General features: G+C 40.4%; 3 protein-coding genes across 3 annotated transcripts; all 3 read right to left on the bottom strand.

The window, feature by feature from the left end:
• Window positions 1-20: 20 nt before the first annotated feature.
• LOC115357725 (cytochrome P450 2J6-like) lies at window positions 21-4,443 on the bottom strand. The gene is made up of 9 exons (XM_030049371.1): window positions 4,067-4,443; window positions 3,174-3,339; window positions 2,927-3,079; window positions 2,683-2,843; window positions 2,346-2,522; window positions 2,101-2,242; window positions 1,176-1,363; window positions 892-1,033; window positions 21-769 (listed from the first exon to the last, which is right to left on the bottom strand). The coding sequence occupies exons 1-9, from the start codon at window positions 4,256-4,258 to the stop codon at window positions 594-596; spliced, it is 1,497 nt and encodes a 498-aa protein (XP_029905231.1). The 5' UTR covers window positions 4,259-4,443; the 3' UTR covers window positions 21-593.
• Window positions 4,444-8,051: 3,608 nt separating this feature from the next.
• Window positions 8,052-15,081, bottom strand: LOC115357751 (cytochrome P450 2J6-like). Its single transcript, XM_030049402.1, has 9 exons — window positions 14,890-15,081; window positions 10,324-10,489; window positions 10,077-10,229; window positions 9,833-9,993; window positions 9,562-9,738; window positions 9,298-9,439; window positions 8,620-8,807; window positions 8,336-8,477; window positions 8,052-8,227 (listed from the first exon to the last, which is right to left on the bottom strand). Exons 1-9 carry the CDS (start codon window positions 15,079-15,081, stop codon window positions 8,052-8,054), a joined length of 1,497 nt encoding a protein of 498 aa, XP_029905262.1.
• A 1,213-nt stretch (window positions 15,082-16,294) lies between these two features.
• Window positions 16,295-21,630, bottom strand: LOC115357750 (cytochrome P450 2J2-like). The gene is made up of 9 exons (XM_030049401.1): window positions 21,432-21,630; window positions 21,097-21,259; window positions 20,758-20,907; window positions 20,271-20,431; window positions 19,984-20,160; window positions 17,967-18,108; window positions 17,659-17,846; window positions 17,409-17,550; window positions 16,295-17,227 (listed from the first exon to the last, which is right to left on the bottom strand). The coding sequence occupies exons 1-9, from the start codon at window positions 21,612-21,614 to the stop codon at window positions 17,052-17,054; spliced, it is 1,482 nt and encodes a 493-aa protein (XP_029905261.1). The 5' UTR covers window positions 21,615-21,630; the 3' UTR covers window positions 16,295-17,051.
• Between the last annotated feature and the right edge of the window lie 453 nt (window positions 21,631-22,083).

The raw sequence follows: 22,083 nt of genomic DNA, 5'->3' as shown, positions 1-22,083 counted from the left end.
CTCTCAAATACACAGACAAGGAATAAGCTGAGGACAGACCAAAATATACTACTAACAAAAAAAAGGGCAAAAAAATAAAACCCTTAAGCCAATCTACTTTGCCTACCATCCCTGCAAAATGCAAAACTGCTCTCACCTGAAAAACATGAAGTAGTGATGTAAGCCCAAACATGATCAAAAAGGAGATCTTTCTTCTTTTTATTTTCTTCTGTCAGTTTAAAAGTACATTCGTCCTGCAGTATTGTCCCATTGACTGATAATGTGCAGTTTTTTCTCCCCTTCTCTTTTTCATTTCAAGCAGGTACCAAAAGATTATCCTGACCTATGTGTTTATGAGTATTTACAAAATCTTTCAAGATTTGCGTTAAGTAAGTCAGTTAACTTTAATAAGTGCCACAGAGTTGTTAGTTTTAACCTTGTTCTGAAAGAACTCAGTAGGCATATTGCAAGGTACAGTTCTTTGGATGAGGTCTTATAATTAGTACATTAGTCCATTTTATAGAGTGTGGGAATGGTACTGGCATGGCAAAATCAAACAATAGACAAAGGTGAGGACTAACAAGTGAAAAGGGTTAAATGAGACTTTTCATGGTTCAGCGAGCCTTGGCATAGACCTTGAAGGGTTTCGGTACGTGTGTAGTTCCGATTACACCCTCAGTATCCAGCTCTACTCCATCCAGTGTGGAGAAAGTGAACTTCTGGAATAAACTGACAAAAAACAGGAACAGCTCCATCCTGGCTAGGCCTTCTCCAAGACACACACGTTTCCCTGAGGAAAAAAAACACACATTCAAACATGCAGGGGAAAAACAGCTCTGGATCTGGATTAAATCCAGACTATGTTGTGATCATTGTTGGGTCATGTTTGAGATTAGGGATAAAGAAGTTTACCTGCAGAGAAAGGCAAGAACGCCTCTCTCCTTACAAATTTGCCATCAGCATCTAGGAAGTGTCCAGGGTTGAAGGTGTCTGGAGTCTCCCATTCATTCTTGTCAAACAGCACAGAGGTCAGCATGGGCATCAAGGCAGTACCCTAACATGAATCAGAGGTAAAAGTCAAACATTGGCTGACTTCACCCACATTTTGCCTCATATGTTCATAATTCTCAAGAAACATGAACAAATCCAAACCAGTTTTGACTTCTTGAATGACTGTGGTCTATGTATGTGTGCACCTTGGGTATGAAGTAGCCTCCCAGTGTTGTGTCTTTGGCAGCCATCCTGAGTCCGTTGAGAGGGACAATGTTTCCCATCCTCTGGATCTCATGGATGACAGCGTCAGTGTAGGGCATGTTGGGTCTGTCGGCCATAGTGGGCTGGCGGGTCTGTCCAATCACTCTGTCGATCTCTGCCTGGACTTTTTCTAGATAGTCAAAGAGAAGTATTTAAGCTAACAATAAACTGGAAAAGAGAAAAGTTCAGGGCAGCAATTTGACTGTTGTGAAGAAGGATTATATTTGAGGACCCAAAAAAGCCACAAAGGTCTGAGCTGTGAGGCTTTCTTCCAGGTACTCAAAATGGTATCTTGTCTCACTTTGAGTGAGTCGGAAAAAAATGGTATTTTGCCCAAAACATTTGAGTATTCCTTTAAGTATTTCACAGCAAGTTCTTTTCTTCAGGACACAATACCATGCATGCATATTAAATCACTGAAGTAGGCAGACTTTTGTTCTAGTCTATGTATTTCTATTCCAAACAAAAGTATTATCTTTCCCTGCCTCCCTGCACAGATATTGCTATTTTTCCAATTAACTGTGCCTGCTGGAGTGTTTTAATGGTCTTTCATTATTTATTATGCACTGACAACATCGTTCTCGCTGAAACACATGGGGTGATGAAAGGGATCAAGTTGAAGTCCTGAAGGGTTTTTTCACTATTGTTATTAGCTATAGTTCCCATGGACTGAGCGTAACTTCAGAATGCCTTTGTGAAAGAAATGTTTACTGTGTAGTTAGGCTGCCTCCCTGCCACAAGAATATGAGCTTTCAAAAAGCAAACAAAGCATACAGACTCTTTTAAAATATAAATTCAGCAATTTTTTTTTTTTTTTTTTTTTTTTTTTTTACATTTCCACAGTGTAGGACTGGGGATTTCACCTACCCTGAACATCGGGGTACTTGATGAGGAAAGTCAAGGCCCACAGCAAAGTGGTGGAGGTGGTCTCCGTTCCAGCCAGGAACAGATCTAGAGAGCACAGAGCCAGATTGGCCTCACTGAAGCCCAGATTAGACTCTCTTTGGTGCTGCTCAGAAATGAAGTAGAGATACATAGTGGTGAGTGAATGGTGGCTTGACAGCCAGAAAAGCTTATTCTTCAGCCTATGTGCTATGTGGTAGCTCACATACATTCTGCATTTCCAGGATGAAAGTGTCAATGTAGTCCCGTGGATTATTGGGGTCCAGGTCCTTCTTGTGCCTCTGTATCTCCTGACTGATGAATCCCTCCAAGTATTTATAATAGCTAAACATTTTGTTGTGAGGACCAGGCAAGTGTTTCATCACTCCAGGAAACGCCTCATACAACTATTAGAGGAAAATTGCCAGTGAGGTGACATTTTATGTACATTTCCATTTGTGTTCTACTACCCTCTGACCCTTCACACTGAGGGAAAAAATCTGACAGCAAACTACACTGTCTTCTTTCAAAATGTGTGACTAGATCAAATGGCTATTTTCTGCTTACTAGACCCCACATGCTGCCCTCTAGCTGAATGGCTTCAGACAGGTTCTTAAGCATGATCTGGAAGTTGTGGTCGCTGTAGTCAAACCGTCTCCCCATCACCAGCTGGCAAATGATGTTGGATACAGCATTGTTGAAGAGTCTTGCAGGATTGAAAGCTTCACCTGGAATATTGAAGTCTTCTGGTCAAATATATTGCTTAGGAATATGTAATGATGTGGGAATCAAAGTTCATTCTGCCATATACCTTTCTCCTTCTCCATCTCTTCCAGCAGGTGGTGACACTCCTCACAAATAGACTGTTCCATAGAGCTTTTTCCCAGACCAAAGCTACGTAAGGTCGACAGGGCAAAACGTCGCTGTTTCTTCCATATTTCACCACTGCTCATGAATAGACCAGCTATGGACAATGAAGATGTAATAAACAGTATAAGGGTTGTGATAACTCATTCCTGTACAGCATGAGAGCGGAAGAGAGGGAGAAAGAGTTTCACCTGATGTCCCATTATATATCCTCTCAGACATTGGACTGTACGGCCGATCCACAAAGTTCTCTGCCTGTGTCACTATGGCCTCCTTCACCATCTTGTACCCACACACAAACACCATCTTATCACTCCCAAAACGGATGCTGAACACATTCCCATAAGCCTTGGTTAGCTGTGGGCATTACATGAAACAGATAAAAAAACAAAAAAACAAATGGTTGAATACAATTGCACATTTCAAAGCACCTTAACATTTTAGAGTTAGAAGAGAAAAGAGCCAAGAGCCAATTAGCCACTTCAGGGTACACTAACAGTTGTAGGGCTCGGTGATATGGACAAAATCAAATATCATTTTATTTTTGACCAAATGCCTCAATATTGATATTGTGGCAATATTTTGGGGATGATTACTGTTGCTTTCACAAAATATTTACACTATGAGATTTTTGAAAAATAATCATCATTAATGCCGATATAGTAAGTAAGTGGGTAAAAGCAGATAGAACAGCTTCAAAAGTCTGGTAAGTTCAGAAAATTACATCACCTTATAATAATAAAGCTTTTAAAACAAGGAAAAGACAACACTTATGCCATATCACAATATTACAATATAGAAAATCCCAGACAATATCTATTGTAATATGATGATATCAATATAATACTGATATATTACCATACCCAACCCTAAGTCATGGTGTAAATGGTGTTGACTTCATGCTGCATTTCTCTTCCAGATAAAATGCAAATGTTAATGTCAGTTCTGAACAGCACGGCTTATTTTTAATATCAGAAAAGACAAAAAAAAAGCAATTTGAAATGATGTTACATGTGAAATGAAATCATCTGGCGTTCTCATTGTCATTTGGGGTCGTGTTGACACCTCTGTGTTGAGGGCTTACCTTGGTAAACGTGAGGTGAGGTCGTCCCAGGTCGACACTGAAAAGGTGACCCACAAGGGGCAGAGCCAGGGGTCCGGGAGGGTAATTTTCAGCATTCCTGTTTTTGAGGAAATCGGCTACCAAGAGAAAGAAAACAACAAACAGCAGTATTGCCTTGACGTCGAGGCTGAACAAAAGATCATACAGCCACATTGTAAAGTCGAGCGACACAGACAGCTGGTCAGTATAGGAAATATCCCTGTTCCGGTTTTTCCTCTTTCGCTCTCGAAGCGTCTGTTTTCACTCTTTCTGTACCCACAATCCTATGGCTCGTAAACCCAGTGGCTGAAAAATAAAATAGCTAAAACACCCGAGTTCAGAGTCCGTCAAAAAATAGCTCTTCGTTTTGCGCCTATAGACCACACCTCCCGATGCGGTTGATAAGGAAGACATTACAGTTTTTTTTTGATTGCTTGAACTCATTTTACAAATGCTTTGCTCACTGTGCCAAAACTCTAAACACAGCGCAAATAAGACACAACACCTGGAAATAAACCATACACATTTATGACAAACTGAAACTCAGTCATCAAAACTTAAAAATCCTTTGTCAAAATGCAACTCTGATAACAAAAGGATACACATTTCTATAATATGAACACACTTTCACAGCAGCAAGCAACACAACAATATACTTAACACAAAACACTGCAGTTTTTACTGCTTTTCATTTATTTCTTCAAAAAGAATTCTGCAAAGCTCAAAATAGAAATTAAGCACATTTTTCACAGTAACAACTGTTTGCAAAATAACCAAAAAATAAAAATAAATAAGAAAGGTGTAAACTCAAAACTGAATACAGTATAGAGTATACTGTACTTTACAGTACAGTTTTTTTCAATCACTTTTTCCAGTATAATGAAACTGGGATCCACTTTGCCATCATCTTCACCTCCAAACCACAGCAGAAGTTTTCTTTTGCAAATGTGTTCATACCTTTTCATTGGATTCACACATTTTTCACACTCTTTTGCACCTGCATCACTGTGAAATCACTAGTGCACCTGCATCACTACCCTTTCCACAAAGCACCATTCACCAATCAATCAGTATGCACCTAAAAAAAAGGGGCCTATAAATTGTATTCTGTATTTTTTTCAACTCCTTTGAGTTTTTCTGTGTAATATTGTATGGGAATTACAGTATTTCAGTTTTTGCCATAAATACAGTAAAAATTTCACTTCAAAGTCTTTCTGAGTTTGGATGCAGTTCTTTACTGTAAGTTCACATTTGAATGTGTAGCACACAGGAGAACCTTGTTCAAACTGATAGCTGTATTTTGTTTTCTGCTGTCAGCTGTGTTACAGTGCAGTAGAGCTGACTGAAGGAATCTACTCATTTGGGCAGAAGTTGAGTTGTTTGAGGGAAATATTGGCTTTTGCTACTTGCTTTACAATATGTAACTATGCAAATTGTCAAAAAAATATGACTGCATACACACAAGAAAAAGTGAGGTTGAACCTGCTCAGACTGGAAAGGGTATGTTGCATTTTGGTGTTGAATATGAAGTGAGTGAGTGGCTGGATTAGTTGCATTGGGCGCTGACAAAATGTGCTTTTGCTGCATGTTTGAAAGGTTTTGTCATGGTAAGAGCCTTTTGACAAACATAAATAAACATACATGCATAGTATGTAAAGCAAAAATAAAACAATATAACAAAATCAAACTACGTACAGCTACAAAATCTCATCCACATCGCATACGATGTCTTCCTGTGCCTCTTTCTCTCACCGCCTCCATGCAAAGTACTCAACATGGCTGACATGGGGCCTGTTTGTAGTGCTTAGGCCCTGACTGATTGGTGTTCAGTTTTCTAAGTAAGTGCTTTCATGTGTGTGTCTCGGGTTTTCTAATTACCCGATGTGTTTTGTATTTTGAACATAAGTGTTTTCCCAATTGTAACCACATGCTTTCATTTTTGAGCGAGGTGTCTTCTGTATGAAATAGTGTCTAGTGTTAAGGAGGAAGTGTGTTGTAGAATTGCAAACACAGTTTAAAGCAGCACATGTGTCTAAGGTATGGCCACGCTGTGTTTAAGGTTTAGTTCCAATGACTTCAAGTTTTGTCACATTGGTTTAAGTGTATGTTCTTAGTGTGTAAGCAATCGAAAAAAACTGCAATCTCTGGTAGGACGCTGTAATGGAGAGTAGACGCAGGGACAGGTGTTCCGACCTCATTAGATCAGGTGACTACCTCTTGAAGCTCATTGAGAGAATGCCAAGAGTGTGCAAAGCAGTAATCAGAGCAAAGGGTGGCTATTTTGAAGAAACTAGAATATAAAACATGTTTTCAGTTATTTCACCTTTTTTTGTTAAGTACATAACTCCACATGTGTTCATTCATAGTTTTGATTCCTTCAGTTAGACTCTACAATGTAAATAGTCATGAAAATAAAGAAAACGCATTGAATGAGAAGGTGTGTCCAAACTTTTGGCCTGTACTGTATATATATACACTACTCACAAAAAGTTAGGGATATTCGGCTTTCGGGTGAAATTTCAGGATGAACCTAAAATACATTATAACCTTTACAGGTGAACTCAATGTGACCTTCTGTAAACTTTTGAATGCACATGTCCAACTGTTCAGTGTTTCAGTACTTTTTGCACAAGTTGCTGTTCTCTAACAAGGAGTTTAACAGCAAAATTCACATCAGGTGTTTGATGCTCCAGCTCATCGAGGTCGTATCATTAGGGAATGGCTGCTGGAGACTGGGGTACCTCAAATGGAGTGGCCTGCACTTTCTCCAGACCTGCATCCCATAGAAAACCTATGGGATCAGCTGAGTCACCGTGTAGAGGCTGGAGCTCTGTACCCCAGAACCTCAATGTCCTGAGGGCCGCCCTTCAAGAAGAGTGGGATGCCATGCCTCAGCAGACAATAAGTCGACTTGTGAACAGCATGAGACGTCGTTGTCAAGCTGTAATTGATGCTCAAGGGCACATGACAAGTTATTGACACTGACATTTTTTGTTGTGGTATATCCACCACTGTTGTTGGCTTTTGTTTCAAGAAATTGTTTGAGATGAGGAAATCACCAGTGTATGCTTCTACTTAAATGCCCTACTTTCATGATATAATATCACTGTAGCGTGAACATTTTACATTTTCCATAAATTTCACCCAAAAGCCAAATATCCCTAACTTTTTGTGAGTAGTGTATATGTATGTATGTATGTGTGTGTGTGTGTGTGTGTGTGTGTGTGTGTGTGTGTGTGTGTGTGTGTATATATATATATATATATATATATATATATATATATCAGTAACATTTATATAACTATAAATGTAGTCCCATTGTGTTCATTGTTCATTTGTCTGTGTATGTAAATGAAGGACCGTGTATTCACTTGTAATTCCCTTTTTGCACAATAGGCGGCATGTGGAGTAAGGGGAAGGAACAAACAGATGAAGCAGTAAACACAGGTGTGTTGTTTACCAGGACAGGTGAACAGTTTTTGACCCTTACGTGTAGCATGCCATGGAGCCATTTGTTTATTTGCACTTAAGTTAATAATTTATATGAGTGCGTGCGAGCCACCATCTTCACTGTGAATGGACCTGATGGTGTAAAATAAATGCACTTGAGTATGACTGTACTGACATAGGAGAATGTGAATTATTTAACCGACATGTTACACAAAGTAACGCGTCAGAGAGGGAGAGAGAGTTGCAAAATGTGTTGCCCCTCCCACACTACTGACTGCTGATCTATCAATATTGTGACATTTCTTTGTCATTATTCATCAGAAAGAGTATGTGACTTCATCCTTTAACTATTTATTAAATACAGCATGACATTAGGTGAAGACAGAAAAATGATTACAGTTGCTTTCTTCTAGAGTGGTTTGGTCACATTTGTACTGACCCAACTTTGTCAGGTTGCTTTCTCTTGCAGAACAATGGCTGGATTGGATGAAAAGGGTTAAATAAGATTGTGCATGGTTCAGCGAGCCTTGGCATAGACCTTGAAGGGTTTTGGTACAAGTGTAACCCCAATTACTCCCTCAGTATCCAGCTCTACTCCATCCAGTGTGGAGAAAGTGAACTTCTGGAATAAACTGACAAAAAACAGGAACAGCTCCATCCTGGCTAGGCCTTCTCCTAGGCATACACGTTTCCCTGAGGAAAAAAAAAATGCACATTCAATCATGCAGGGAAAAAAGCTCTGGATCACAACATAGTCTGGATTTGTTGGGTCTGTTTGAGATTATGGATAAAGAAGTTTACCTGCAGAGAAAGGCAAGAACGCCTCTCTCCTTACAAATTTGCCATCAGCATCTAGGAAGTGTCCAGGGTTGAAGGTGTCTGGAGTCTCCCATTCATTCTTGTCAAACAGCACAGAGGTCAACATGGGCATCAAGGCAGTACCCTAACATGAATCAGAGGTAAAAGTCAAACATTGGCTGACTTCACCCACATTTTGCCTCATATGTTCATAATTCTCAAGAAACATGAACAAATCTGAGCCAGTTTTGACTTCTTGAATGACTGTGGTCTATGTATGTGTGCACCTTGGGTATGAAGTAACCTCCCAGTGTTGTGTCGTTGGCAGCCATCCTGAGTCCGTTGAGAGGGACAATGTTTCCCATCCTCTGAATCTCATGAATGACAGCGTCAGTGTAGGGCATGTTGGGTCTGTCGGCCATAGTGGGCTGGTGGGTCTGTCCAATCACTCTGTCGATCTCTGCCTGGACTTTTTCTAGATAGTCAAAGAGAAGTATTTAAGCTAACAATACGTTGGAAACAAAGTCGCAGGACAGCAACTTGACCCCATCCAGCACCTTTCCCTGCCTTCCTACTCAGGTGTTGCTTTTTCCTCAATCAAGTCTGCCTGCTAGAGTGTTTAATGTGCATGTTCTTTCATTCACATGTGGTGTGTTGACAAAGCAGTTTGCTCCAAAACATGAGGGTCAATAAATGTGATTAAAGGGATCAAGGTGCGGTCCTAAACTTACTTATTATTATTATTAAATTTAATTTCATGCACCAAGAAAACCACTCCAGCGGTCCTTTGAGAAAGGAAGTTTTAAAGGATTAAAGCTACAGATACAGATATTTACAAGGATTTAATCTTTAGAAAAAGCAATCAAAGCCTACAGCCTCCTAAAATATAAATTAAGCGTATGATTGAGCAATTTTTTTTCTTCTGAAATACGTAAGCTCAGGTGAGCCCTGGGGATTTCACCTACCTTGAACATCAGGATACTTGATGAGGAAAGTCAAGGCCCACAGCAAAGTGGTGGAGGTGGTCTCCGTTCCAGCCAGGAACAGATCTAGAGAGCACACAGCCAGATTGGCCTCACTGAAGCCCAGATTAGACTCTCCTTGGTGCTGCTCAGAAATGAAGCAGAGATACACAATGGTGAATGAATAGTGGCTTGACAGGCAGAAGAGATGATTCTGCAGCCTATGTGCTATTCTACAGCCTATGTGCTCTGTGGTTGCTCACATACATTCTGCATTTCCAGGATGAAAGTGTCAATGTAGTCCCGTGGATTATTGGGGTCCAGGTCCTTCTTGTGCCCCTGTACCTCCTGACTGATGAATCTCTCCAAGTATTTAAAATAACTGAACATTTTGTTGTGAGGACCAGGCAAGTGTTTCATCACTCCAGGAAACGCCTCATACAACTATTAGAGGAAAATTGGCAGTGAGGTGACATTTTATGTACAATTCCATTAATGTTCTGCTACCCTCTGAAGCTTCACACTATTTTCTGCTTACTAGACCCCATATGCTGCCCTCCAGCTGCATGGCTCCAGACAGGTACTTAAGCATGATCTGGAAGTTGTGGTCGCTGTAGTCAAATCGTCTCCCCATCACCAGCTGGCAAATGATGTTGGATACAGCATTGTTGAAGAGTCTTGCTGGATGGAAAGCTCCACCTGGAATAATGAAGTCTTCCGGTCAAATATATTGCTTAGGAATATGTAATGATGTGGGAATCAAAGTTCATTCTGCCATATACCTTTCTCCTTCTCTATCTCTTCCAGTAGATGGTGACACTCCTCACAAATAGACCGTTCCATAGAGCTTTTTCCCAGACCAAAGCTACGTAAGGTCGACAGCGCAAAACGTCGCTGTTTCTTCCATGTTTCGCCATTGCTCATGAATAGACCAGCTATGGACAATGAAGATGTAATAAACAGTATAAGGGTTGTCGTAACTCATTCCTGTACATCATGAGAGAGGAAGAGAGGGAGAAAGAGTTTCACCTGATGTCCCATTATTTAACCTCTCAAACATTGGACTGTACGGCCGATCCACAAAGTTCTCTGCCTGTGTCACTATGGCCTCCTTCACCATCTTGTACCCACACACAAACACCATCTTATCTCTCCCAAAACGGATGCTGAACACATTCCCATAGACTTCAGCTAGCTGTAGACATTACAAAAGAGAAGAGCAAATGTTAGTGAAGCAGCAAGTATGGTGTCATGATGTTGGTGAGCAACAAAAATAAACTAAACAAAAACACAAAGGGCTCTATTTTCCCGGCGCAGTGCAGGGTGGCGCAGTGAGGCGCACCCCGTGCAAAACTATTTTCAACCAGCGCAACCCGTGGGGCGCACAGTTCCGTATTTTCGCAGACCGAGGTGCGCCAAGATGGGAGTGGCGGTGCAGCAGGGGGAGGTGCCGACAGATTCAACTTGGCGCAGTGACATTTTCGTGCCAAAAGGCTTCGCCAAGGTGGGCCAAAAGCTCGTCATCTGAAACCACGTCTACTTTCGGCACAAGGCGCAGCGGGGCCAGCGCAGTGGAATTTTGGCTGACCGGCGGACAGTGCGCACACGTCACCAAAACCTTACAGATTGTCAGGCACAGTAACAATGCAATAAATACCCACAAAAACACTATTCAATGCTATAATCTCAATCAGCACATAAATATATCCCCATATCGACTGTCCCGTCACATCTGATGTCAGATCAAAGGAGATTGGCACCGTTTGGCATATGTAATGAAAACCCAACCTGATCACCTGTCAGTCAAACAATGTGTCCAGTATGGTGATGTCTTTTTTCCAGTCATGGTGTCTGGCGCTGCTCGTGTTAACTACACAGTTCTTCTTCAATATATATAAATATTCCACACTGGGTTTCCGTTATCCGGTAATCACCGGACTATGACTGGTAGCCTAAAATCTGCCAAAGTCCGGTAATTTTTAAATGTCTGGTGAAAATATTCGCTGTAAGCACAATTTGAATTTTATTAAAACAGTCAATTTTCACGTAATTTTATTTATTTTATTGATTTATTTATTTATTTTTAAAATAGCCTGCGTGATCCCTGTCTCCAGTGTAACAGAGAGAGAGAGAGAGAGAAGTTTTTCTCTGCAGAACCGGATCAAAACAGCGCAGCGAAGTCACCTGGGGGAGAACAAGGTCACAAGACTGATGCGCATTGCAAGTTGCGGAGAGACACTTGAGACTTTCGATTTTAATTCAGCTGCTGAATTAAGTTTTTATTGCATCTATTTGATTTCAAATTGGCAACACGCCTTGTTATTAAAATGGTATGAGCCAGTTTTTTTCTTTGCAAATTGTAGTTGCAATTGTTTGCAATTGTATGCAATGTTCATGTTAAAAGAGCACAGGCTTGTGCAATATTTATTTATTTATTTATTTTAGACGTTACGCACGTGAGTCAATTGACGGCACTCATTTTATTTGATATAGCCTAGTTTTTAAAAAAAATATTACGCTATAAATTGACATGCCTTGATATCATTCTTATGTAGCCTGCATATAATTTTAAACTCAATAAATTCAGATATTTGACCGGAATTTCAAACATTTGTCCGGTAAATTGAAAACCTGCCGGTTACATTGTCCGGTGCCAGTTTTTTTCTAGGGGAAACCCTGATTCCACACATATCGAAAATGTAAAATGCATCAATTCCTTGTCAGACATTGGGCGTTTAGAACAGCAAATGTAAAAGCTTTCATGAACCGGATTTTGTTTTAATCTCAAGTGTGTCATCAGTAAGATGATGGGAGTCCAAAGTTGCAAACATGCATTTATATGAATATGGCAAGGATTATCCTTTGAGTTAAAAACATTCATCAAAAATGGGGGCTTCACAGTTAAATTAAATAAAAGACAGGGGAATGAGGAAGACGAATGTAAGGATAGATGCATGGATGGATGGATGGGTGGACAGATGGATGCAGGTAGCTCCAGCGTCATTCCAGCAGCCAAGACTGGCCTCTTTGTCCTTAGTGTGTGTTGCTGCTGCTCTCTTCCTCCATGTCAATTGTGTAAACTTTCATTACGCCTTCGCACAGTGCATTTTAAAGGCGAGGACAGGGGCTCATTTGATTGGTTTAAAGTGAATCGGCTGTGTCAAACCCACTCCACGCCTTCTCTCCTCCCTTGTGCCGTTCCTCCTACCGGTGCAGTAGTTGCGCCATGGCGCACGGCGTGCCAAAATTGCAAAATCCACTTGGCAGTTGGGTGGCCAAGTGGCCACCCAACTGCGCTGCGCCTCCGCCTCGCCAGGTCTGCGAAAGTAGAGCCCAAAATATTAACATAACTGTTCCACAACAATATGGATTAGCAGCTTGAAGCTAGGACCTTAAGTGCAATTGCTGTGGCTGCCATAGTAGCTACATGCTGTCGTAGCTAAAATCAGACAACTCAGAGGTGTTGTTTATGTTGTCATGGTAGTGCATGATCTTGACTTTAGGATAAGTGGTAGCTATAATTTATTTGTCTTCATGAAATAATGCCACATTAAAATGCACACACGAAAATGCCACTCTGAAAAATGCCAGTTGAGGGCTTCATGCTGATTGGTTGAAAGAGATCTTCCTGAATAGGGGAATGCATTGTGTGTGTGATCTGCAACAAAAACCTGCAAGACAGGTGGTACTTGAGGACTGGTTTGAGAACGACTGCGAGGCCCATGGGTATTATATGCAATGAACACATGAATCTTTCGTGAATACCTGAATATTTTTAAAAAGCCATTGTTCAGCCACTTTTGAAAAAGACTAGTTTAGATCCTTTCCATCCTTAAAATTGCAAGCCCATTTCCAAACTCATTTTAATCCTAAAGTTGTTGAGAAAGTAATCTCTAAGACACTCTGCCCTGGAAAGCAATATTTTTGCTAAGTTCTGGTCAGGCTTTCTGCAGAGACACAGCACTGAAACAGCTCCAGTTTTAACAGTTAAAGAGCTCAGCGCCTTGTTAGCCAGGCTTAAGCACTATGGGTGTCACTGAATGGTACCTAAATGGTTTACTTCTTTCCTGTCCAATGGGAGCTTTTGAGTAGCCATTGGTGATTATTTGTCTCTGTATCTTAACTTGAGGTGTGCCCCAAGGTTCTATTCTCGGCCCCCCTTTGTTCTCCATGTATATGCTTCCTCTTGGGCATTTACATCTTACAGTTATGAAAATGCTGGAAAAACTGAAATCTTTATTATTGGCTCTAAGCATTAATCTACTGAAATTAAGCCAGGTATCAGTCCACTAGTTAGAAATGTCAAACCTAAAAAAAAAACAAGGTGTCACTTTTGATTGCCATATGAGCTTTGAATATCACATATTCTGTCTCGCTTATAGCAGTTATAAAATATTATGAAAATGAAGGGTTTATCTGTAGGTGATTAGGAAGAAAATAATCCATTCTTTTGTCTCTTCAAGACCGGACTGTTGCAGTGCTCTTGCTTGCATAAATTGTTCTGCAGTGGCTCAATTTCAGTTAATCAAAAAATTCCTCAAAGGCAGGGCATATACCTACCATTGTAGCTGCATTGCAATGGCTCACAGTGGAATGTAGGATTTAATTTAAAATTGTTTAATAACTTAAGGCCCTATACAGGTTAGCTCCAGCTTACATTTCAGAATTTCGGTGCCCCTACATCCCTGCACGGTCCCTCAGGTATTTTAACTAGGGGCTGCTGAGTATTCCTTGATGAAGGCATGAAATATAAAAGGCTCTTTAATTATTTTCATCTATAGTTATTGCTCAGGTGGTGATCGAATATTTGGAAATATTACCTAGAATGCTATGTAGTATTTTGTAGACATTATTTTCTACAACCTAGCCATTTATTTAATGTACTTTGTTTAGACATTTGTATTCTACCCAACTGCAAATCCCCCTTTTGTGTGTTGTAGTTTGGTCAAGTTCTGTGCTGTTTATTTCAGGTTCACTTGTGATTTGCTTGAGTTGAGTTGTGTTTTATTGACAAATTTTTTGGGCCCAGAAGATTTATTGAGTATCCTTGCTTTGAGTACTGTATGTTGCCCTCATTTGTCTAACAAATCCATGTGCCTGCTAGCTTGGTTCCCCCTCAGCTTGCTTACTTTTGTTTTTCTTCTGATATGAAATAATGGCTAATTTTCTGTTGTTTTGGTAAATGTCCTTTAAACTATGCTACAGGCAAAATTCTCACATATATTCTACTCAGGCTGCATGCTCATATTGTCTCACATTTTCAGTATCTGGCGAGGGACTTAGAGCCTGCCCCTCTGTGCATCAGGGTCGTGCATATGCTTGTGCTTGGTGTGAAGTTGACAGATAACCTCATGTAGTAAATGTTACTTGAATGTTAAGAATTCACCATCTGCTGTCCTCAAATCTCAGCTGCACCCCTATCTTCTCCTCCCCTCATCACTTTTGCCTGAACAATTTAACTTAGTACTGCTTAATTCTTTATATTTGTTTATTTCTTCTGGGAAAGAGGTTCCCCTGTGAGAACTTGTGCGCTGTCAGTTCCAACAGCCCCCTGTCTATATGATGCCACAGCCTCTATTTTGCTAACAAACCTACCTTAGTAAAAGAAATGTGAGGATGTTTATGGTCCAAATTGAAGAAGTTCCCCACAAAGGGCAGACCCGGCGGTCCTGGAGGATAGTTTGGAGGGTTCCTCCTCCTGAGAAAAATGGCTATCAGGAAGAAGAAAAGGGAAACCAGCAGTATCATCTCAAGGCCAGGTCCCAATGAAAACTTATAGAGCCACATGGCTAAGCTGGGCAAGACAAACAAGTAGTGTGGAAAATATCGCTGTTCCTGTTTTTCTTATTTTGCTCTCAAAGAACCTGTGGGTTTGAATGGTTTTTCACCCAAGGTAAATGCAATATTTTCAGGGTTCATATACCCAGTGTCTAATGATCCTTGTATAACAGAAAAAAAACAGAAAAATTATATAAGAGCAAAGTTCAAAGTCTGTACAAAAGTGCCCAGAATAAAGGTCACAGTCTTACATAACCCACTATAGGCCACACCTGTGTATTGCATTTACAAACATGATATCTCCATCACAGACAGGTTAGGCTTGAGCAATTAATAGGCATAATCTTTAAATACCTAAATAATTACTATGACTAACACAAAGCAAACATACAACATGTTGAGCATCAAACATTCTCAGCTTAGCAATGTGATGAAGCATGATCTGAAATGTAATTCAGAGCACGTCTCAACAAGTGCCAATGTGAAAACACTGGACTATTTGGCTGGAGACGGGAGTTGATGTCAATCAATGTCAGAGTAAACGGTGAAAAATAAACAGTGCAGAGGGCAGTAGCAATGACAGGAGCTTAACTAGTGCATTGCAGTTTGTTTAGTCATTGCAAAAGATTCGAAATAGAGAAACAGCTTCAGAAACACAATTGGAATCCTTAAGAGACTTGGGGGAAAAGTACGCTTAAACTCTTTAAAAGACGAGTTTTGTTCAAATGCTTCAACCCACTTGTATTATTAGGCACTGTTTAACCCTTGAGTTACCCTTCAAAAAAAGTTACATCCATGACCCTTCAAGTGGACAAAAATGTGATAAAAATGCATTACAGGGTCAAATAATGGATTTTCATGCTGAAAGTTGGGATTTTCAAATTTAACCCAAAATTACCCCCTCTTGCCAAAAAATCACCCCCCCTGTGACCTTTTGTTGGTCACTTTCTAAAAAATGGACATTTTTGTCCACTTGAAGGGTCATGGATGTGATAAAAAATGCATTACTGTACAGGGTCAAATAATGGATTTTCATGCTGAAAGTTGGGATTTTCAAATGCCAATTGAATGGCATTTGAAAAATGAATTTTGAAAATGGACAAAAATGTCCAGGGGTCATACGAGGGTTAAGGAAGCAAGACATCTTTGTCAAGCTAAAGTACTGTCAAGGCATTTCTGCTTTATTATAAAGTATAAAAAGAGAAGTGACAAGAGACGGGGTACAGAGAAAAGTAGAATAATGTGATTAAATTCACATGCTTCAAACAGACAGCAATGGTATAGTCTCAATCCCAATGTCCTGAATGTAATGGTGTCATTTTACAAGATTAGACTTTTAGCATTTTGCATATTTTGTCAGAGTTCTGTAGCATAATTCGGAGAAATGACCTCTCTTAGTAAGCATATCCTTTGTTTGCTTGACCAAAAAATATTATCATCAAAAACATAGCTGACAGAAGCAATTGATGGGTTACCACCATAGATGCATTATAGAACGATTCCCAGAGCACGAACACAGAGAGATCTCTACTTTCTCCACCAGGCATTGTGGGTACTGGTGTTTTATCAAAACACAACAAATTGAAATGGCTGTAAATCTCAGAATGTCAGCATTGTTTTGGCAGATGTCTTAAAAATGACATCTTTGACCTATATGTAGAAATTCAACAGCAGTGACTACTGTCATGGTTTCACAGTGTGTAAAAAAATCCAAAATAGCTGCCTCAAATTTATGTCTACAACTAACAGTGTAGCAAGGGTGAGTTGTTGGGTGCCCCTCCAATAGTATTACTGATAATAATAAAACAATTCATACAAATATAGCAGGTTAGAACTGGGGAGAAAATTTCAGATATGTCCAATTTCACACAGTTGCTGACATCTATAATCTATACTTTGTGGTATGCAAAAGTGGCTGTAGAGATTCCAGTCATAAAGGAATTGTGTTTGGATAGAAGGAGCTGCCCAGGGTGAGAAATTCATCGTGGAAGGGCAAGTATCTTGCACTCCTCAGGGGAATAGGTGAAGCCGAGCACACCCTCCAGGCTCGGCATTTCTCCAGGAACAGGGGTGAAGGTGAAAAGCTGGAGCAGGGAGGCAAAGAAAACAAAGAGCTCCATCCGAGCCAGGTGCTCACCGAGACACACACGTTTACCTGTGAACAGAGTCAACAGCAGCTGTAGTTGAGCTCATTCTTAACTGATGTATGTGTTGCTGACAGTTACTATTTGGAAATTGAGTCTTATGAACATCCTGAATTCAAAATGCGATCTCGAATCACTCTGGTAAATTAAGCAATATGACAATTACTGAAAAAGGGATAGTATGGGAAAGACCTGCTGAAAATGGCAAGAAGGCTTCTCTTCTGCGGAACTGGCCCTCTGAATCCAGGAAGTGCTCAGGGTTGAAAGTGTCAGGAGTCTCCCACTCATTCTTGTCAAACAGCACAGATGAAAGGTTTACAGTAATGGCTGTACCCTAGAACAAGGGGCATAACATGTTTGTGGTGCCAGTTGTATGGTAATAATTTACTGATTTTATGATGTGAAATTCAGCCAAGGGTAAGTTTTACTAACATGTCTTTACCTTGGGAATGAAATATCCTCCCAGCTTGGCATCTTTACCAGCCATTTTGGGGAATCCCAGGGGGACAATATTTCCCATCCTTTGAGTCTCATGGATGACAGCATCAGTATAAGGCAAGTTTGGTCTGTCAGCTATTGTGGGCTGACGGGACTGTCCGATCACTCTGTCTATCTCTGCCTGGACCTTCTCTGCAGAGTTACAAGAATGTTCATTGAATTAGCATATACCAGCTGAAATGCCACAAAAACGGGTATGCAAAAACAACCACAACCTCTATGGGAATGATTAATGAGGGGGATTTCACCAACCCTGTATCTCTGGGTAGTTCATCATAAAAACCAGCGCCCAGCGTAAAGTGGTAGCAGCGGACTCTGTCCCAGCCTCAATCAGGTCAAGTGTGCAAATTGTCAGGGTCTCTGTGTTGAAGCCAGCGTGGGGATCCCCTTTTCTCTGGCAGACAAGATTACTTTATGGTAATTTACAGTGTGTTTTGCTATTATGGGCTACTTTATTCATTGTTCATGTATGGAATGTGATATTTTATACTGATAATTTACCATTACACTCTCTTGTAGACAAATTCAAATTCAAATTAGATTTTTTAATTTCTTAAAAACTCATCAAGGGTATGTTCATCTCACCTACTGACTCCCCCCACTGATGCCACTCATACATTTCAAACAGTAGTAGTCGAAATTGTGTCAAGTCAGCAGATAATTAATCCTCTGCCTCTTGAAACAAGTGGAATATTGACATGGCCAAGTTGTTTATGTCTATATCACATATGTTAATGACGTGATGAGATCTTCTCCCAAACAAATGGAAAAGCAGCAGAATTGGTTGACAGGCAGAAATATCTGAGAACCTATTGGTAACAAAAAAACAAAAAAACAAACAAACAAACACACACACACACACACACACACACACAAAAAACAAAGAAAAGAAATTCCAGGAACACTTTACAATAAAGTTTCCCAACTCATCATTCACCAGCTGTGGACTGCAGGGATTCAACTGGAGGGATGGTACCATATCCAAAAGATAATTTGTATAGAGAGAGATATTATAGTTGGGTTGCAGTACATAAATGCAATGCCCCCATCCAGGTTGTGGGAGAAGTTTGCCTTCAGGGCTTTCTGTCAGAAAGTCTCTCCATTTCTACCAGAAAGCTATTCTAAGGGTTAGGGTTAACCTTTCTGGCAGAAAGCCCTCAAAGCAAACTTCTCCCACATGCTAACATCCATAGGACATGAGGGCTCACTGAACAGTTTAATGAGGATAAAAATGATATAAACGGCCTTCACTGTCACCAGATTGCAACTATAGGGAACCCCCATGGGAGATTTTGGACAAACTTCTTAGACAGCACTCTCCAACCTCATCATCAAAACATCAAATGAAGAACAATGGTGGTCCATCTGTACTGAAGGTGTTCTGGGAACTCGTGATTATAAAATAATGATTCTTGAACAAACATAGCCATAGATGTTCCTGTACTCCTGATTTTCTTATTAGTAATTATCAAGGCTCAAAATAAACCACTCTTAAATACTGATTAGTCATGGAGTGATGACCAAGTAAGATTTAGATAACAGATATATTAGTTCATCATTAACTATGTCATTAATCATTAATTATAATTAGATCAGGAACCTTACTCTGAAGTGTTACCTGAACTCTATAAGCTTGTGTGATAAAATAATGACCTCGATTATCTGTTTCATCTTGTTAAACTGCAGTTTGGTTGTTTTGATCAACTTAATCATGGGACAAACATCAGACTATGGGACCTGATGAAAATAGGCTGTGAGATTTCTGAGCCAGGTAAAACTGACCTGATCTCTTGACAGGCCTGTGGTGAAGAAGGCCAAACTATTTCCAACAAGTCACCCCATTAGAGTGCAGTTTGAATAAATAAACTCCGGGTGCCACTTCAGTGTGTAAACTCAACAGTGAAAGAAGTTGGGACTTATTTATCTTTTCTTCAACTCACTTATATTTGCACATTAATTGATAAAGAATTTTATGCATTAGGTAATGTAAAAGAGGTTGTCTTTTGCACTGATGAGTGGTATTTTATTATTGCAACCATCAAGCTAATGACACTTTGCCTGATATTGGCCCGTATTGTTTATGTTGTGAAATTATGTTGTTTCAGTTTCCTTACATAAAGCATGTATTTTTATTGTATGTGAGCTGTGGGTTTTTTCTGTAAACCCTGTCCTGCTTACAGGACAATAAATTTTGCATCGCGCTGTGCTGAATTGAACTGAACTAAATGCAACTGAGTTGTAGGGAGCTTTACAGAAAATGTAGAGATACCTTCTCAATCTCTGCCAAGTATGTGTCTATGTAATCTCGAGGTTCCTCTGGGTTCCACTCCTCCTGGTGCTTCTGTATTTCCATCTGCAGAAAAGCTACGATCTTCCTGTAGTTGGAGTGGATGGTCTGGTGAGGTCCTGGCAGGTAATTCAACAGGCCCGGAAAGGCATCATAGAGCTGGATGAGGGACAACGTTGTGATCAGCAATAGACAAGTGTGGTGTGTTTTGTGATCACAATATCCTAATGTTTGAGCTATGTTAGTAGGATATATATGGAATTAACCACCTGAGCCCTGGCTGTCCCAGCAAGCAAAACAGCCTCATTGTCCAACCGCAGGAGGTTTTGAAAACCTTCATCACTGTACTCAAAGCGATGTCCAAAGACCACAGCGGAGATGACATTACCAACTGCACTCTTCAGGATGTAGTGGGGGTTGAATGGTCTTCCTGAGAATACAGTGACATTTTGTAAACTATACATTAATGGCACCGTACCTTTTTGAATGCACAGTGACGTGATTTCATGAAATTTATTAGGCTGGTGTGTGTGTGTGTGTGACTGATTTCCCTCAGGTTTTCCTCAAAATGATCAGATAACAAAAGTTATGCTTAATAATTTGCACTTGCAAGATAATGCTTCATCCACTACAGTTCACCTCCTAGAAATAACAAACTCAGTGCAGTCTTTTCATTTAAACCTGAACTCTGTCAAGATTGTTGCTGTTCAGCACTTACTCACTAAACTGGCAGAGTAGTGTACATAATCTGCTTGCCTTGTTCATCTTTAAATGCTTCACACAGGAAGGTGCTTTCCAGTTCAATATGTTTCTCCAGTGACTTCTTGCCTCCTCCAAAGCTGTGCAGGTGGGTGTTGGCAAACTTCCTCTGCATCCTCCACAGGTAACCGTTGCTTAAGGCTATGCCTGTGAGTACATTATTTAGACTGTTACCGACAGTTAAAGGAAGCTGGGTATGAATGAAGACAAAGTTCCTGCATGCAGTCTGAGTGTAACACCTTAGCTGACCTTGAGCCCAGTAAAAAGTTTGTCCTGACAGTCTAATCCAGGAGAGAAGAGCAAGAGAGACAGCTGCTGTATCACCTCCTCACTCACCAAGGCCTTTGAAGACAACATGGAAGAGTGGCACAACAGGTCGGTCTGCAAAACTGTCCAGCTGGTTGACAAGGGCCTCTTTGACCATCTTGAAACCTGAGATAAAGACCATCCTTTCACTGCCTCTCCTCAAGCTGAACACTGGGCCAAACTCCTCAGCAAGCTGGATGGAGAAAGTAACACTTATGAAACAGCCTTGAATTTAATGTTGATTTGGGCAAAACATTGTTAATGATTAGTTAGCACTTAGTCAGAGACACTTCAACTTTCGAACAGGAATTTGTTGAGTGAAGGAATGAATTGAGAGAACAAGAAGGTGTTGCTGTTCATCTGACCTTATCTATGGTTTTGAAGTCCACTCCAGTAAAGACATTCCCCAAAAAAGGCAGAGCCCGGGGTCCAGGTGGAAAGTTGGTCGGCGTCCAGTTTCTGATCACATCAGCCACCAGCAGCAACACAAAACTGAACACAAGCCATCCTGTAAGGTCCATGCACCCAAATATTGTCTGCAAAATCATGATGACAACAATCGGGCAAAATCACAGCTTGAATCTTATGGTGACCAGAAGAACTACCCCACTGGACCGTCTTTATTAGAAGCTCTGTGAGATGAACAGAGGAGAGGAAAGGAGTGGCTTCAAACAAACAGATGTTATATAACCGATGGCTTCACAGAATGTGTGGGGGAAAGTTGAAAACAAACTTGAGCTTGAACTCTTCCAGTCAGGGCAGTTGCTCTATTTCATGCATGAGTGTGTGCTGCAGTGTTGTGTTAGGTAACTCTTCCAGAAAGACTTGAAGAAATTAAACTTATCCACTAACAGTGCCTCAAAAACAATGTAAGCAAATGTTCAAAATTCATACATGAATTTAATAAGCTTATAGGCAACAATGCAATGATTCAGTAAGACTTCCAGGAGCAGCTAGTAGACCTCAGCCTGTTTTCTGTGCATAGCTGTTTTTATACAGTTAGGTTTGAATGTGTGT

This window comes from Myripristis murdjan, chromosome 4 (assembly GCF_902150065.1).
Source record: "Myripristis murdjan chromosome 4, fMyrMur1.1, whole genome shotgun sequence".
Classification (NCBI taxonomy): domain Eukaryota; kingdom Metazoa; phylum Chordata; class Actinopteri; order Holocentriformes; family Holocentridae; genus Myripristis; species Myripristis murdjan.
Note: the sequence above shows the minus strand (reverse complement) of the source record. Positions and strands in the feature narration are given on the sequence as shown.

Bases quoted from the DNA above. Each gene is read 5' to 3' on its own strand.
- LOC115357725 (XM_030049371.1), bottom strand. From the start codon at position 4,258: ATGTGGCTGTATGATCTTTTGTTCAGCCTCGACGTCAAGGCAATACTG. The intron at 2,523-2,682 runs GTAAGCAGAAAA...TTCCTCTAATAG, and splicing joins AGGGCAGCATGTGGGGTCTA to TTGTATGAGGCGTTTCCTGG. The intron at 1,364-2,100 runs GTAGGTGAAATC...TTGACTATCTAG, and splicing joins CAAGTACCCCGATGTTCAGG to AAAAAGTCCAGGCAGAGATC.
- LOC115357751 (XM_030049402.1), bottom strand. From the start codon at position 15,081: ATGTGGCTCTATAAGTTTTCATTGGGACCTGGCCTTGAGATGATACTG. The intron at 9,440-9,561 runs GTATGTGAGCAA...ATTTCTGAGCAG, and splicing joins TCATCCTGGAAATGCAGAAT to CACCAAGGAGAGTCTAATCT. The intron at 8,808-9,297 runs GTAGGTGAAATC...TTGACTATCTAG, and splicing joins CAAGTATCCTGATGTTCAAG to AAAAAGTCCAGGCAGAGATC.
- LOC115357750 (XM_030049401.1), bottom strand. From the start codon at position 21,614: ATGATTTTGCAGACAATATTTGGGTGCATGGACCTTACAGGATGGCTT. The intron at 20,432-20,757 runs GCAAGCAGATTA...CTGTATTCTCAG, and splicing joins AGCATTTAAAGATGAACAAG to GAAGACCATTCAACCCCCAC. The intron at 17,847-17,966 runs GTTGGTGAAATC...GTAACTCTGCAG, and splicing joins GAACTACCCAGAGATACAGG to AGAAGGTCCAGGCAGAGATA.